The 16,980-nt window shown below is 40.0% G+C and overlaps 1 protein-coding gene across 1 annotated transcript in view; it reads right to left on the bottom strand.

Annotated features, from left to right (window-relative positions):
- MTA3 (metastasis associated 1 family member 3) overlaps positions 1–16,980 on the bottom strand; it is a 127,756-nt gene that overhangs the window by 20,810 nt on the left and 89,966 nt on the right. The window contains exon 8 of the mRNA XM_082851646.1: positions 5,177–5,365. Coding sequence (XP_082707772.1) covers positions 5,177–5,365 — 189 coding nt within the window. The remainder of the gene's footprint in view (positions 1–5,176; positions 5,366–16,980) is intronic.

Raw genomic sequence — 16,980 nt, 5'->3', positions numbered from 1 at the left:
AAAGCCCACGCGTAGCAACGAAGACCCAATGCAGCCAAAAATTAATTGATTAGTTATTTTTAAAATACTGGTTCTTTGCAAAGGTCAATAAAATTGATAAACCCTTAGCCAGACTAATGAGGAAAAAAGAAAAGCTAAATTACCAGTATCAGGAATATCTGAGGGGATATCACTACAAATCCATCCCACAGAACTTAAAAGTATAATGAGATTATGAACAACTTTATGACAACAAGCTAGACAAAATGGACAGGAAGAGATACGCCAGCAAGAGGAGGACATACCAGCCTTTGTAACCCCACAAAAAATGATAATTAGATAGCTATCAACAAATGAAAATTGCCCTGGGAAGATGCAAGAGTCAAAGAAGAACCTACAGCAACACAGTGCAGCAAAAAATGGAGAATAACTGCACAGAGAGTACACAGAGAGGATCACTGAGGAAATGGACTTCAGCTGAGACATCTGGAAACTGCTAAGAACAACGAAGGGTGGAGGCTATCAGTATAAGCCACACACTGGATACCACTGCAGTCACCACTGGCCTGCTCTGCAGAGAAGCCTGGCAGCCCTGGTCACTGAGGACCTCAGGAGCACCCAAGACAGCTGCTGAGGAATCCCTACAGCTTGTACGGTAGAGGACTCTGTAGTGTTTGTTGGAGTGGACCTCAGCAGGCTCCTGTGCAGAAGAAACCGGCAGCTCCTGCCGCCGAGGTAATCAAGAGCCACTGCTGCTGCTGGCCTCCTAGAGAAGGAGACGCTGCTGTACTCCTTCCAGAAGATGTGCACACCCCAGACCCCAGAGCCCTGGCTGCTCGACATGCACTCACTTCACAGGCACCAGATCATATGCTTCAGTCACTCTGTGAGCACACACACTCCACTCCCGGCTCAGGGGCTGACCCAAGCATGCCCACACCTCAGGCACCACTGCCACCATGAGGGCACTCCAAGCCACACCCAGAGCCAAGAGACATCCCCTCGCCGATGACATACGCTGTGGGAGAAAGAGAGATCAGGAGGTCCCCAGCAGCCTTTGCCATTGAAGACCCCAACAGCCCTCTCTGTTGCAGCAGACACCTGCACCCTTGGCCGTTGCAATCTTTACTGACACTGAGCTCAGCTGATAAAGCTGAAGGCGCACTATGCCAATGGGCCTTCCCAGGAGCTAGAACCAATGCACCCCACTTGCCTGGTACCCTTGCACCCACCTGCAGGTGAAGGTCTTTCCCCACTAAGACCAGTCTGTAATGTCTGCTCAGTCAAATGCACAGAAATTAACACGAGGTTATGAGAAACATGGAAAATTAAAGAAACATGACACCCGCAAAGGAACACAGTAATTTTCCAGGAACTGATCCCACAGAAATAGAGATCTAGGATTTCCCAAAGAATTCAGAATAATTGTTTTAACGAAGTTGAGTGAGCTACAAGAAAATGCAGATAGAAAACTCAATGAAATTAGGAAAACAATATACAAACAAAACAAGAAGTTCAACAGAGAGAAATCATTTTAGAAAACCCAAACAAATTCTAAAGCTGAAGAATACAATGAATTAAATGAAAAATACAAGGCAGATCATCAACAACAGACTTGATCAAGCAGAAAACTCTGTGAACTCAAAGACAGGTCCTTAGACATTATCCAGTCAGAGGAGGAAAGGATAAACAAAGACTGAAAAGAGAGTGATTCCAATTGGCAGAAAAAGAAGATCACAGCAGAAATAAATGAAGTAGAAACAAGGAAAACAACAGAAAAGATCTATAGACTAAGAGCCGGTTTTTTGAAAAGATAAGCAAAATTGACAAACCACTGGCTATACTAAGAAAAAAGAGAGAAGACTGAAATAAATAAAATCAGAAGTGAAAGAAGAGACATCACAAACGATATCGCAGAAATATAAAAGGATCCTAAGAGACTGCTATGAACAATTACATGCCAACAAACTGGATAATCTAGAAAAAATGGATAAATTCCTAGAAATACATAACCTATCCAGACTGAATCATGAAGAAATAGAAACTGTGAACAGAAGACTGAATCAGTAATCAAAAACCTTCCAACAGGGCTTCCCTGGTGGAGCAGTGGTTGAGAGTCCGCCTGCCGATGCGGGGGACGCGGGTTCGTGCCCCGGTCCGGGAGGATCCCACATGCCGCGGAGCGGCTGGGCCGGTGAGCCATGGCCGCTGGGCCTGCGCGTCCGGAGCCTGTGCTCCCCAGTGGGAGAGGCCACGACAGTGAGAGGCCCACGTACCGCAAAAAAAAAAAAAAAAAAGAAAAAACCTTCCAGCAAAGAAAAGCCCAGGACAAGATGACTTCACCAAACATTTAAAGAAGAATTAATGACAATGCTTCTCCACATCCTCACCAACGTCTGTTATCTCTCATTTTAAAAAAAATAAAAGCCATCCTAAGAGGTATGAGGCAATATCTCATGGTGGTTTTCCCTGATGATCAGTGATGTTGAACACCTTTCTTGTTTGTTTGTTTTGACCACACCACACAGCATACAGGACCTTAGTACCCTGACTAGGGATCAAACCCATGCCCCCTGCAGTGGAAGCAAGGAGTCTTAACACTGGACCACCAGGGAAGTCCCTTGAACACCTTTTCATGTACTTGCTTTTCACCAATGAGGATGATGTTAGCTGTAGGCTTAGCAGAAATTAACACTGTAAATCAACTATATTTCAATAAAAATAAATAAATAAACAAACAAAACAAAGCCTAAGGATCTCAAAAAACAAACACACACCCAAAACTACACAAAACACAAACCCCCTGAAGCCTTAGCCTCCTGATGGTCTATCTAAGCTTTTTGACCCTGGCGGCCAATACCAAGCTCCAAAATACAACAAACCTAATGTGGACTGGCTCATCAACAAGCATTCTAACCACCTTCAGAAAAACTTGATCACGCCACAGATTTACAAGAATTTTGTTAGATCATGAAGGTAACAAAAAACCATTTAACAGCATTATTGCTGTGATACTCGTTTTCACACCGTTATTTTACCTTCTATGAATGCCAGCCTCTATGTCCAAGTATATTGCACCAAGCTACTGTTCAGAGTTATTTCCTAGTCCTGTATTAAGTGCCCAGGAAGGCTGTCTAAAAGTTTCACAGCTCAGTGTATACCCGTCAATCTGCTGTTCTCTCCCGTTACCATCAGAGGTCCAGATGAAATGCCAGTTAACTCTGTGAAGACACTCCTGAGTTGACTGGCACAACTAACAGTTCCCTTCCCACCACCTCCATAATACTCGTTCTTACTACTGACAGAAGTAATTACATTATATTTTATTTGAGGGCTTATCTTTCAATCTCTTGATCTTCACTATGAATCATTCCCTAAAGTAAGGACCACATTACATTTCTGATGCATGTCTAGTGCACACTTAAGGGCCTGGTATGTTGCAGATGCTTAATAAACATTTGTTGAATTGAACTGAGTTCAGAATGACGATCAGGACATAAAATGAGCATGTCACACTCAGTGCAGGGAAAACTAGTTTCACTTTAGTATTTCTCATCTTCTACTCTTTTATCAGGCCTGCAGCCTTTGTTCTTTAGGGGGTTTTGTTTTTGCGGTTTCTATTTAGTGGTGTAGCTATATTATATTAGTAGCATTGCACTGCTGTGTTATTCTGACCACCTGAAGCTAAATGCCACCAATGCATTTTAAATTCCCAGCTGCACACCCTGTAAATTGAAACCATGACATATAACAATCTGGGCGTCAGTAAAGTTTTGCCAAAACAAATGCCAGTGACACTAACAACTTTAATTATCATGTTTAGGATTTAGTATATCAACTCATATAGATAAGTAAAACTGTCCTTCAGAAATAATTTTAAAAAGATGCAACAACATAAAAGGCAGGATCCTAGCTCACATTAAATACTTCATAGGCTATAATGAGTCTATTTTCATAATTTTTAAAAAAGAATGGCTGCTGGGACTTCCCTGGTGGTCCAGTGGTTAAGAATCGGCCTTGCAATGCAGGGGATGCTGGTTTGATCCCAGGTCGGGGAACTAAGATCCTGCATGCCATGGGACAACTAAGCCGTGTGCTCTAGAGCCCGCTTGCCACAACTAGAGAGCCCATGTGCCAGAACCACTGAGCCCGCATGCTCTAGAGCCCATGCGCTGCAACTACTAAGCCCGTGAGCCACCAGAGAGAAGCCTGTGCACCGCAACAGAGAGCCTGCGTGCCGCAACTAAGATCTCACATGCCGCAACTAAGATCCTATGCACCACAATTAAGACCTGAGGCAGCCAAATAAATAAATGAATAAATAAATAAATATTTTTGAAAAAAAAGAATGGCTGTTATAGAAAGCTATTTATGAACTTCTCAAATAGAAATTTCCCCATTTCAAAGAGACTGTAAGGTTAATTAAAGACAGCAATTCCATAAATACAAAGACAAAGGAAGTACATAATAGTAGACAAGATTACCTAGTATTTAAAATGCAAGTAAGATCCTGCATATCATCAAGAAGAGTAAAGATCAAAAACCCATAAAGCAAATTCTTCTGCTCTGCTTGATACAGGTCGTTTCTATAATAGAGGTCTGTATCAAATTCCAGCTCAATGATTGGTAAAATAACTAGAAAAATACCGAAGTTCTAAAAGACAGCAACAAGCTTAAAAGCAGAGATCAGGGGGCTTCCCTGGTGGCACAGTGGTTGAGAGTCCGCCTGCCGATGCAGGGGACATGGGTTCGTGCCCCGGTCCGGGAAGATCCCACATGCCGCGAAGCAGCTGGGCCGGAGCCTGTGCTCCGCAACGGGAGAGGCCACAACAGTGAGAGGTCCGTGTACCACAAAAAAAAAAAAAAAAAATGCAGAGATCAGAAATATTTAGTGCAAATGGTTAGAAAAGCTGTGCATATTTTTAACTTGGAACTCAGAGAGAGGTGAAGAGGATTAATTCATATTGCCAAGGTTTATAGCAAGAACTCAGGGCCTCCTGACCCTGGGTCTTACAATTACTGCTCAAGACAAATGTCAATTTCTCCCTCCACAACACTGGCCTGCATTCTACGTTGAGCAGATGAAAATTACTACGTCAGAGGCTTGCTAGATGAATAGTTTAAGATTTGCCAAATTTTTAAAACAGATAAAATATTCCCACCCCAACTTTAATTTAATTCACAATTTTCTACTTACAAAGTCTTGACGTATGTCGTTGAAGTCTTTGCCATATTTTTCCAGTGCCTCTTCAAATAAACTAGCTTCAGAGGCCGACCATTCTTCCATTTCATCTCTGCATAAAACAGGTCCCCCAAGTGGTACTAAGACACTAATTGCACTGCTCAAATCATAGCTGTGCCTATACAACGTATCCATAGCATGAAACTAAAAAAAAAACAAAGAAAATGGAGAGAAAAGATCAGCCAGAAATGCAAACTTGCTAGATTATTTAAGAACAGAAATATTAAAATGCATGATGCACTTAATTAGCAACAATATACTTAGTATTTACTTTTTTAATAACACAAGAAAAAAATTTTAAACAATGGATTTATGCAGTTATTTAAAACACCACGTATTGCTTTTAAGAACATGTTGATTTGTACCTTTTAAGGTTTTTCTTTTTTTTTAGAAGATGTTGGGGGTAGGAGTTTATTAATTAATTTATTTATTTTTGCTGTGTTGGGTCTTCGTTTCTGTGTGAGGGCTTTCTCTAGTTGTGGCAAGCGGGGGCCACTCTTCATCGTGGTGCACGGGCCTCTCACTATCACGGCCTCTCTTGTCGCGGAGCACAGGCTCCAGACGCGCAGGCTCAGTAGTTGTGGTTCACGGGCCTAGTTGCTCCGCGGCATGTGGGATCCTCCCAGACCAGGACTTGAACCCGTGTCCCCTGCATTAGCAGGCAGATTCTCAACCACTGCGCCACCAGGAAAGCCCTGTATTTTTTTTTAAATGCATTTGTTTGTTACAGCAACCTAACTATGAAGATCTAGGACCTCCAGGAATTAAAATGCGAACCCAGAAAGTTCCATCATCCTTTTGGTTAAAAGTGCCAGAGTCACTTCAGCTATTGTATAAGGTTGGCACAGCCTTCCTTGACAAGGGAAAAATATGTAGACAGAGGATGTATCAGAGTGAGAAAAAATATTCTCAGGTTGGAGCAAGAGAATGATATACTAAGAACAAGAGAAAAAACAATGAAGCTGAGAATGGTGAGGACAAAATTACACATCCATGTTAAACAAAACAAAACAAACAAAATTATATATCCACGTAAAAACAGTAACTTGGTTGAAACTCTGTAAGACCAAGAATAGATGACCAGGCTTGCTTGGAACAGCTACCTGGGCCAGTGTGGATTTCATATATATTTCAAGGGTGAGTGATTTGAAAGGAGGAAAGATAGATTAGAATAATATAAGTGGCTTTCTTCAGAAGTACCTTGGGTCTAGCTTATTTTAAAAAGATCTATTCATAATATGCATGCGTATTTGTATGTGTAGCAGGAAAACTGATGAACAGGACAGTCAGTTGTGTCTGGATAAGCATATAGGTGTGGTACAGATTTGGTTGGTGATCAAATCCTTGCCAAGTGAGAACTAGTTCTGTTCAAACTTTCTAACATGTGAAAGCCAAGTTTTACACCTTTTACAAAAAGTGTCTTCTGATAATTATTAAAAATTTCATAAATGAGGATAGAGTCACATCTATGTTTCTTAAAAATTTAGCTTATAAATGATCCCAAAATATCTGGTAGGGGACAGTGGACAGTTCCCCACTGGTACAAAAGCATAAAATAAGCTCCAATATCAACTAACATCTATTAAAGAGAAAAAAATTATTAGCTAAAATACACATTAGAAGTATGTATTTATACTGTGATACATAAAGATGCTGAATATGAATTTGTTGACAGAGCTAAAGGCAGTAACTAACTGCTTTAACAAGGGCTGACATCTCCCCTAAAATAAATCATTGGATTCCATAAAGCAAAAAGCAAGTAAGGATTTCATTATCAATTTCCTAGTTATAATCACAGCTAAGACCATACTGACCATGTGCAGTCTTTTGCTATATGTGTCACAGTCATGGAATAATAACTTCAACTTTCAAGTGAATTTCTTCTCACCCTTCTGCAGCAGGGGTTACAAAAATGTTAGAATTGATCTTGATTCTTCCTTTATGCTCTGCAAACTTCAGAATCAACTAAATTCCACTTCTGTAGCTAACCTCTCACTTGACAGATTCAGCAGTTTTAACTGTATGTTACAGTTATACACTCTTAACACCATCCCTGAAACTAAAAAACTATTGTTTCTAGATAACTGATCTATAAAAATGAACAGATCAACAGCATTGAGGGGTCCCTTCAAATAATAATATATTTCCATAAACAACTATTTTTAAAACTCCTAAATTTACACTGGATAACTAAAAAAACAAAATCAATAATCATACAAATTAACTGCTGCTGAGATTCCTCAGGAGATACAAGTAATTTTTATATTGAACAGGTGCTCTGAAACCAAAAGTCACAGAATTAAATGAGCTTTTCTCAGCTGTTATTATACCAACCACTCAAAGCGTGAATGGATTTTCAGTCTTCTGTTCATGTTAGATGAATGCAAATGCCTTCCTTATAGGCACTTTTTAAAATGACGATGGGCTGTTACCTAATAAGGCTTTGGTACTTATTATCTAATAAGTACCAAAGTAATATCCTAGCCTCTATAAGTGACTGTAACCAAAATCCCAGGTGATCAGGTTGTTTTTAAAGGTTCTGTTCTTTACAGAGTGTGTTTGTGTTACTGAACACTGAAGTAAGCATTTGCTTTTGAAAACTAGCTCCTGCATTGTGTCACAGATCAAATGGAAAGAGTGAGTTGGACTAAGGTTGACCACAGCTATGAAACCTCCATAGCCCACACATTTAGACCGCAGCCCAGAGGAAAGTGCAGTAATGATCAGTATGTGTAGAAAATAAACATCCCATGAGACACAGGTACTGTGGAATGCCTAAGGAATAAGCCTGTTAAAAATCAATGGCCAGGTTTACAAAGGAAACCAGAGGATCACATTATTTGCTAGCAGTCCATATTAACTCTGTCTTTCCGACATACATAGAAGCTTCTTCTGAACAAACTTTTGTACAGTCTAATCTAACCACAAAAAGCTAATAAGTAAAACACAAAATATAGTTTCTAAAACAAAAGAGACAACATCCAGTGAAGACTCACAGAAATAAGCTAAGAAAAGACGTAGGAGTTTGACAATGTAACCAACAACTTACAGTTTATCAGTTAAGATAAAAACTCAAAGAGCTAGACATATAAGAGAACATACTGGCTGATTCCATTTTTATGAATTTTGAGAAAAATAACAATTAATTTATGATAAGAGAAGTCAGAATAATGATTACCTCAGAAGAGGGGATCATTGACTGGGAAGAAGCATGAGGGAACCATGTTCGTCATCTACATCTGGGTGGTGGTTATATGGATGTAGACATATGTAAAAATTTATAAGCTGTGCACCTAAGTGTACTTAATACACTTTATTATATGTATACCTCAATTTAAAATAAGATAAAGAACTTGAAACTGAAAATCCTCCCTCCAAATAAATACTTTGCAAAGATATCATCTTTTTTTTTTTAATTAATTTATTTATTTATGGCTGTGTTGGCCTTTGTTTCTGTGCCCAGGCTTTCTCTAGTTGTGGCAAGTGGGGGTCACTCTTCATCACGGTGCGCGGGCCTCTCACTGTCGCGGCCTCTCTTGTTGCAGAGCACAGCCTCCAGACGCGCAGGCTCAGTAATTGTGGCTCACAGGCCCAGTCGCTCTGCGGCATGTGGGATCCTCCCAGACCAGGGCTCGAACCCGTGTCCCCTGCATTGGCAGGCAGATTCTCAACCACTGCGCCACCAAGGAAGCCCCAGATATCATCTTTTCAATAGAGATATAGATACACATAAATCCATTCAAATCTAAATTTTGAAAATCATAAGAACTCAGCACAAGCTGTTCTCTCTGCCAAATAGTGGTGAAGGTGTTGTCACATTTCATCTCATTCAAAACAGATGGAGATGACAAACAGAAGTATTTTAGGAGAAAGAGTGACAATGAAATCTTGGCAGTGGAATTCTTATCTTTTGTTCATTAAGCAGAATCACACTTTGGTAAACTGGACTATTGTTTGGCAAAAATTCACTCCCTCTCCTGGACCTCCAAGGGAGCATATTCTTCCACTCTGCTGAGGTTGGGCCTGGCCATGTGACTTGTGTGGCCAACTGGCTCTTAAGATGTGTGACATAACAGAGCCTTGACATGAGCCTGTGCATTTGGACTTGTGCTACTGACTTTTGTCAACAGAGGATGAGAGATACACGCACCAGATGTGGACCTAACCTGCAGCTTCTCACCCGAATCAGCACAGTACAGTTCAGCAGAATCCTAGACAATCTGTACAGGGGTGCATGAGAAATTAATGTTTGTTGTTTATAAGCCAATGAAATTCTGGGCATTGTAATAGATACTGCATTTTCCCTTTTGAGAATTAAGAGCTTATTCACCCAACGCTTAGAAGTGCTGTGAGCAAACAGCCTACAGCGCTGCTCCTCTTTGGAATGATCTCAAATTAAGAAAGGTTCATCACCCAAGGTCATGCCCTCTTCCTGGGGCAGCCAGCATCCAATGATGCAGGAGTGGAAAGGGTGAGGCTTTCATTCACACTGTATCAGAGCCTACCTTCTCCCTCTGTTCAATCCTGCCTCCTTCCCTTCTCTTCCACAGGTGTGTTGATCCCAAGAGTACTCCCTAATAAACTTCCAGCATGCAAATCTCATCTCAGAATGTGTTTCCCAGGAACCCAATCTGTAACATGTGACATTATTTTTGGCAATGGCTAACTGATACCCATATATATTCAATACTATTGATTTGCTCAGTTAAGAGTTTTACAAAAATTTTACATGTATAACTCCAGCACAAATTATAGCATTCAGACCATCAAATCTATTTTAAAATTAATGAGCATATGGTTTTTTCCAAGTAGAAATAGAAACTCTCATGAGTAAATCTCAAACCACGATCAAGGCAAAAATTTTTATATATGAGAAGTATGCCATCCAGTCAATTTTTGCTTCAATGCACAGTACTCAAAGCAAAATCCCTCACTCATAATCAGATTTGTTGACTTGGTTGTCATTCACTAAAATCAATCTATAAGACACCCAAGAGCTATGTTCTTATGTGTACTCATACCTTTTGATTATTATCACGAGAAAGCTCCAGGGGCAGCAGGCCATAGTAGCCCCATGGCCCTAATGTCACTTCCAAACCTACCCTGAGCATAACTGTAGGTTCTTCCCCCCCAGCTCTAATCCCGGACACAAACCAGGCAAATATGAAATACACCTATGTGGAGACACTGGAGAACAAGCAATGCAGGCAAGAAGGAGAGGCTAAGATAGTTCAGGAAGAGGAAGTATGAGAGATGAGCTTCCACACTGACCCGAGCTTTAACTTTGAGGTATTTTCTAAACTGCTACAAGAGAGAACAGACCAAACAGAAAGTTAGCTGTGACTAGGCTGAGGTGAAAGTGGGCAAGACCTAGGGAGCACAGTCCTCAGGAGGATTATATTCCAGGCCTTAAAGGAAATCACAATATGTTAAAATAATTGGTATCATACATGCTCTCTGATCACAACCCCCAAAGCAATTAAGATAGATTTATTTATTCAGACAGAACCACATTTCCTTGGAAATTAACTCTCAATCAAATGCAAAATTATAAAGTAAATTAGGAAATACTTAGAACCAAGTGATAAAGAAAATATTACATATAAAAATATGAGATACAGAGGGACATTTATAATCTTAATTACTAATAACAGAAAAGTAGATAAATGAAATTAATGGGCTAAAAATTGGTCTTGTAAAGCTGGTATAATTAATATCAGGGTAAAGCCAAAGAAAAGTAGAAGGAAGAAAATAATAAAGAGCAAAAATAAACAGAAAACAGACATACAATAAAGAAGATCAACTAAACTAAAATTTCATTCTTTTAGACAGTAAAAGAGAAATTTCTGGCAAAACTCTCAAGGAAAAAAATGGGAAATGACACATAAACAATAACAGGAATAAAAAGCTATTTATAACTACAGGCATCAAAAAATTTCCTAATTAAGAAATACTATCGGGGAATTCCCTGGTGGTCCAGTGGTCAGGACTCTGCGCTTTCACTGCTGGAGCCCAGGTTCAATCCCTGGTCAGGGAACTAAGAACCCACAAGCTGCACCATGTGGCCAAAAAAAAAAAACACACCTATGAAAAATTGGAAAACCTAAGGAAAAATGGAAAATCTCCTGATGTAACTGACCAAAAGGGACTTTAATAGAATAAAAACTTACTCTAATTATTAATCAAATTATAACCACAACCCAAATGGAGGGACATGGTACAAAATAAATGGCCTGTGCTCTTCAAAATGCCACAAAAGAGAGAAAAAATGGTCACAAAAGAGAGAAAGAATGAAGAACCGTTCAGGATTGAAGGAAATTAAAGAGATATAACAAGTAAATGCAGTAAGTGATTCTCAAGTAGATCCTGGATGAGAAAAAAGAATTTTTTTCTCTTATTTTAAAGGATGTTACTGAGACAACTACGAATCTGACTAAAGCCAGATTTATAGTACTATAAATTGTTAGTGATATTAAATCGTTATAGTACTATTGCTATAGTACTATAACAATGTTCATTTCCTGAATCTGCAAATTGTATTGTGGTTCAGTGAGAAAATATCCTTGCTCTTTTAGGAAATACCTCCTCAAATAATACTTGGCAATAAAGGGACATCCATTCTGTAACTTACTCTCAAACTGTTCAGAAATAATAATAATATGTATACAGAGAAAGAATGATAAAGGAAACGTGGTAGATGTAAACATTTGGGGAATCTGGGTGAAGGGAATACAGGAAGTCTTAGTACTATTTTTGTATTATCTCAAAATACAAAAATAACAAGTTTTAAGAAATTATAACAATAAGCCTTCATTAACTCACACTTGTAAAATCCAAATCTCTTCACCCTAGACAAAGAAGTTAAAACAATTTTCATTGTATTTCTCCATAGTTCAATTCTATGGTGACTTTCTAATGTTTCTTACATTAGTTGTCAAATGCATGGGAGAAAAGTAAAGTAAAAGGCAACATACACCCAAAACAAAAAATAAAACAAACAAATTTAAGCTTAAATTTAAAAGAGATGGATAAACAGACCTTAACACAAGCAAACAATTCCCCCTAAGACAGTCTGCAGTGTCTCTAAGCCCATTTAATATCATTTTAAAATTCTTATCTGCAATACATCATCAGACAAAAAGGAAATGTGCCTAATGTAGAATATTATTGCCTTAATGATGTATTTAGAAGGAAGGAAAATTTCACGTTTCATATTTTTTACTGCAGTGGTAGTCCATTAGTTCAAATTCTAATTTTACAGTCTTGGAAACATGGATAGTACTCATAAGTTTTAGCAAACTGTGGTTTTTGTTTGTTTGTTTGTTTGTTTTGCAGTACGCGGGTCTCTCACTGCTGTGGCCTCTCCTGTTGCGGAGCACAGGCTCCGAACGCGCAGGCTCCGCGGCATGTGGGATCTTCCCGGATCAGGGCACAAACCCGTGCTCCCTGCATCAGCAGGCGGACTCTCAACCACTGTGCCACCAGGGAAGCCCAGCAAACTGAGTTTTAAAAATTATGTGGGGCTTCCCTGGTGGCGCAGTGGTTGAGGGTCCGCCTGCCGATGCAGGGGACACGGGTTCGTGCCCCGGTCCCGGAGGATCCCACATGCCGCGGAGCGGCTAGGCTTGTGAGCCATGGCCGCTGAGCCTGCGCGTCCGGAGCCTGTGCTCCGCAACGGGAGAGGCCACAACAGTGAGAGGCCCGCGTACCACAAAAAAAAAAAAAAAAAAAAAAAAAAAAAAATTATGTGAATTCTCATTTAATCAATTTTACATTCATTTTGAAGACTAGATTTTTTTATGTAAGTTGATGCCTAAAATGTTAATCAAAAGATTCATATATTCTGCTGAGTACAATTTATATAAACGATGTAATGACTATGATTTCCAAACTGTTCTAAATTCCTCAAAGCCCTAAATGAAGTGTGTGATTTGAATAGGAATCACAAAGGATTGTGAAGTGCATGGTCAACAGCTGGCATTTTTACAAGGAGTATCTGAAGAATAAAACTATTGTTGGTTAAATCAACTTTCTCTTATCAGAAAAATAAGTTAATTATCTTTTCTAAGTTCTTCTTGATGGGAAAATTTTTATTGTAAGAAGTATAGCTTGTTTTAAGTAGAAGATTTTAAACTGTATAGTGGTTTCCTTGTAACAATTATATTAATATGTATGGTTAATTATAGCCTAATGACCATATTCAAACTTGATAACCTACTACAATGATAATAAATATGGCATGAAAAAACCACTTTCAGACAATCGATAATGCTATAAAATCAGAAGAAAGTAAATGAGACTCAACAAAGACGGGGGAGAGGGGAATGCATCATTGACATCAGCTCAACAATAACAACTAATATTTACTGAGCTCTTACATTGTGCCAGATACCGTTCCAAATGATCTACAGGTATTATCTTGTTTAATCCTCAAGTTGATATCAAAAGGTAAGTCAGAGACAGACTCTTCCAGAGGCTGGAGGAGGACACTGAGGCACCACCTACTTTCTCTTCTAGTGAGGACAGGGCCTCAAGAGCCAGAAGAGCCCAGTGTTTGTAAACATTGCCTTCAATGAAGGTGCATAAACTGCTGAACGTAATTTCTTCTAGAATATTGATGGAAGCTCAAAAAGACTTGTGACGTAGCAATAAATCAGTTGTCTGCCACCCAACCTGGACAGCCAATGGCACAGGGAGCTCTACGCTGCTCCAGAGAACGCAGGGGCCCAGGCCCAAGGCATGCTCTGGGGAGCCAATGCAGTTCCACCAAGTTCTACATGCTTGGATACATATATCAGCAACTTATAGGGGTATGTCTGCATACCCTCTTCTTGTCAGTCCATAACCTCAGGGCAAATAGATTTTATTTCCACTGCAGATGAGGAAACTCAGACACAGGGAGGTTAAGTAACTTGCATAAGGCTATATGGATCAAAAGCTATAGCTCTAAGGGGAAAAACAGAATCATAAAAGTAAATCCATTGGTACACCAAGGTCCATAGCAGCATTATTCACAATAGGCAAAAGGTAGAAGCAACCCAAGTTTCTACTGACAGACGAATGGATAAACAAAATGTAATATACACATACAAGGGATTATTATTCAGCCTTAAAAAGAAAGGAAATGCCAACATACGCTACAACATGGACAGCCTTTGAAGATGTTGTGCTGAGTGAAATAAGCAAGCCACAAAGGGGCAAATATTTTATGGTTCCACTTCTATGAGGTACCTAGAGTATTCAAATTCAGAGAGATGTAAAGTAGAATGGCGACTGCCAAGGCCTGGGGACTGTTTTAAGGATCTGGTTTAAGGATCTTAGCTTTTTGCCCTAAGTGCAACTGAAAGCCACTAAGAGGATATAAGATAGGGGACAGCAAAATCAGAATTGCATTTTTAAAAGACCAGATATAATATAGAATTAGAGATGTTCCAGCATGCAATTTCCTCCCTACTACATCAACACAGCCTGACCTTTCTTAGAACCAGAATTTAGCATGAGGAAACCTAAGTTTCTAGTCTTATATAAGTTACTTAACCATTATCTCTAATATAGTCTATCCCAGAAGATATCTAAGATATCCCTTAGAAGATTTCTAAGGCCCCCCAAAACTCAAAAAGCTTTTATCTAGAATCGCACCGTCCAACCTGCTTTAGTCTTCAGAGTCCAGACAAAAGAGAAATCCAGTATCTCTGCAATTACCTATTCTCTGAGAGAGAGGTTTTGTTCCAGCAATAGCTCCCTAACAGTGCACATGGCACTTGGCCCTTCCAGCCATGAACAGGAAGTAACAGGCTAGAAAGTCCAAGAACTACTACTTAAGTAACTACTTCAGGGTTTACTCTGTTATAAGTAATTCTGTATCCATAATGCAGGGGGACAGGGGAGTGAATGTAAGGATTACTGAACACTAATTTCTTTTTCTTTGCAAATTGCACTAAGTATACTTGCCATTTTACTGAAACAAAGGTGAAATCTATGAAGCCTCTGTGGCTTTAATGTTTTAACAATTATAAATCTCATTATATGTCTCAGACTAGCCGTGTTTGAAATTCACAGCCCAGCTACCTGAAAATGAGGAAGTTATATCCAACAATCCTGCAGGCAGCTTAATTACCTGCTCCCAAAATATTACTGGTGATTTGATAAGTAGCATATATTGTCTTGGATAAACAGATATGTCAGATAGGAATGCTGAAAGCCGACTGCAGTCCTCACAGGACAAGACACAGGGAAAATCATCTGTACAAGCTACCCAGGACCCAGCAGTTCCACAGCCCTGCCCTCTCCGTGGTCTCCAGATCCATGGTCTGGTCACCTGATAGAGAAAGGTACTAACCTGACCTGTGCAGGCATGTGAACACTGAGAGAAAAATAAGACCCCAATTCTTCAAATTCAACTAAACAATGAATCCATTTTCATTTAATGGCACAAAACAACTTAGCAGCCTTTCATATGTTCTTCTTGGAAAACAATCTGCAAAACTCAACAACATATTACTAATTTTTAACCACTCCCATTCATTTTTACAGAAATGCCTCAATATCTTATATTTTAACATCAAAGTAGAAGGCATGATATCACCAGGCAAACAGGATTAAAGGTGTAGGTCATGGCATCTGAAATAACAAGAGACAATGACTTCTTCCTGCTTTTGACTTCTAAAAGATGTCAATTTTATGCAACTGAAAATAATATAATCTCAACACAATAACATACAGAAAGAGTCCAAGTGAAGTTGAACCTAGAATAGTTAGAGCAGGAAACCAAGACCCATAAATGGTGACTCCCTTGGTGGCACAGTGGATAAGATTCCACACTCCCAATGCAGGGGGCCTGGATTCAATCCCTGGTAAGGGAACTAGATCCCACATGCATACTGCAACTAAGAGTTCACATACCACAATTGAGGAGCCCATCTGCCACAACTAAGAGCTGGTGCAAACAAATAAATAATATTTTAAAAAAGACACATAAATTTTGCAGACAAAAGAAGAAATCTTGTGGACTTCCCCGGCAGGCCAGTGGTTAAAAATTCACACTTCCACTGCAGAGGGTGTAGGTTCAATCCCTGGTCAGGGAACTAAGATCCTGCATGCCGTGCGGCGTGGCCAAAATAAAATAAAATAAAATGAATTTTTAAAAAAGAATAACGGGATTAGGAACCAAGACAGCAGAGTAGAAGGACGAGCTCTCACTCCCTCTTGCGAGAACACCAGAATCACAACTAGCTGCTGGATAATCATGGACAGGAAGACACTGGAACTCACCAAAAAAGATAACCCCACATCCAAAGACAAAGGAGAAGCCACAATAAGATTGTAGGAGGGGTGCAATCACAGTAAAATCAAATCCCATAACTGCTGGGTGGGTGACTCACAGAATGGAGAACACTTATACCACAGAAGTCCACCCACTGGAGTGAAGGTTCTGAGCCCCACGTCAGGCTTCCCAACCGAGGGGTCCAGCAACGGGAGGAGGAATTCCTAGAGAATCAGACTTTGAAGCCTAATGGGATTCAACTGCAGGACTTCGATGGGACTGGGGGAAACAGAGACTCCACTCTTGGAGGGCACACACAAAGTAGTTTGTGCATCGGGAGCCAGGTGAAGGAGCAGTGGCCCCATAGGAGACTGAACCAGACCTACCTGCTAGTGTTGGAGGGTCACCTGCAGAGGCAGGGGGTGGCTGTGGCTCACCGTGGGGACAAGGACACCGGCAGCAGAAGTTCTGGGAAGTACTCCTTAGTGTGAGCCCT

The sequence above is a fragment of the Leucopleurus acutus genome (assembly GCF_964270905.1).
Source record: "Leucopleurus acutus genome assembly, chromosome: 12".
Taxonomy (NCBI): Eukaryota; Metazoa; Chordata; class Mammalia; order Artiodactyla; family Delphinidae; genus Leucopleurus; species Leucopleurus acutus.
This window is presented reverse-complemented; position numbering and strand designations above follow the sequence as displayed.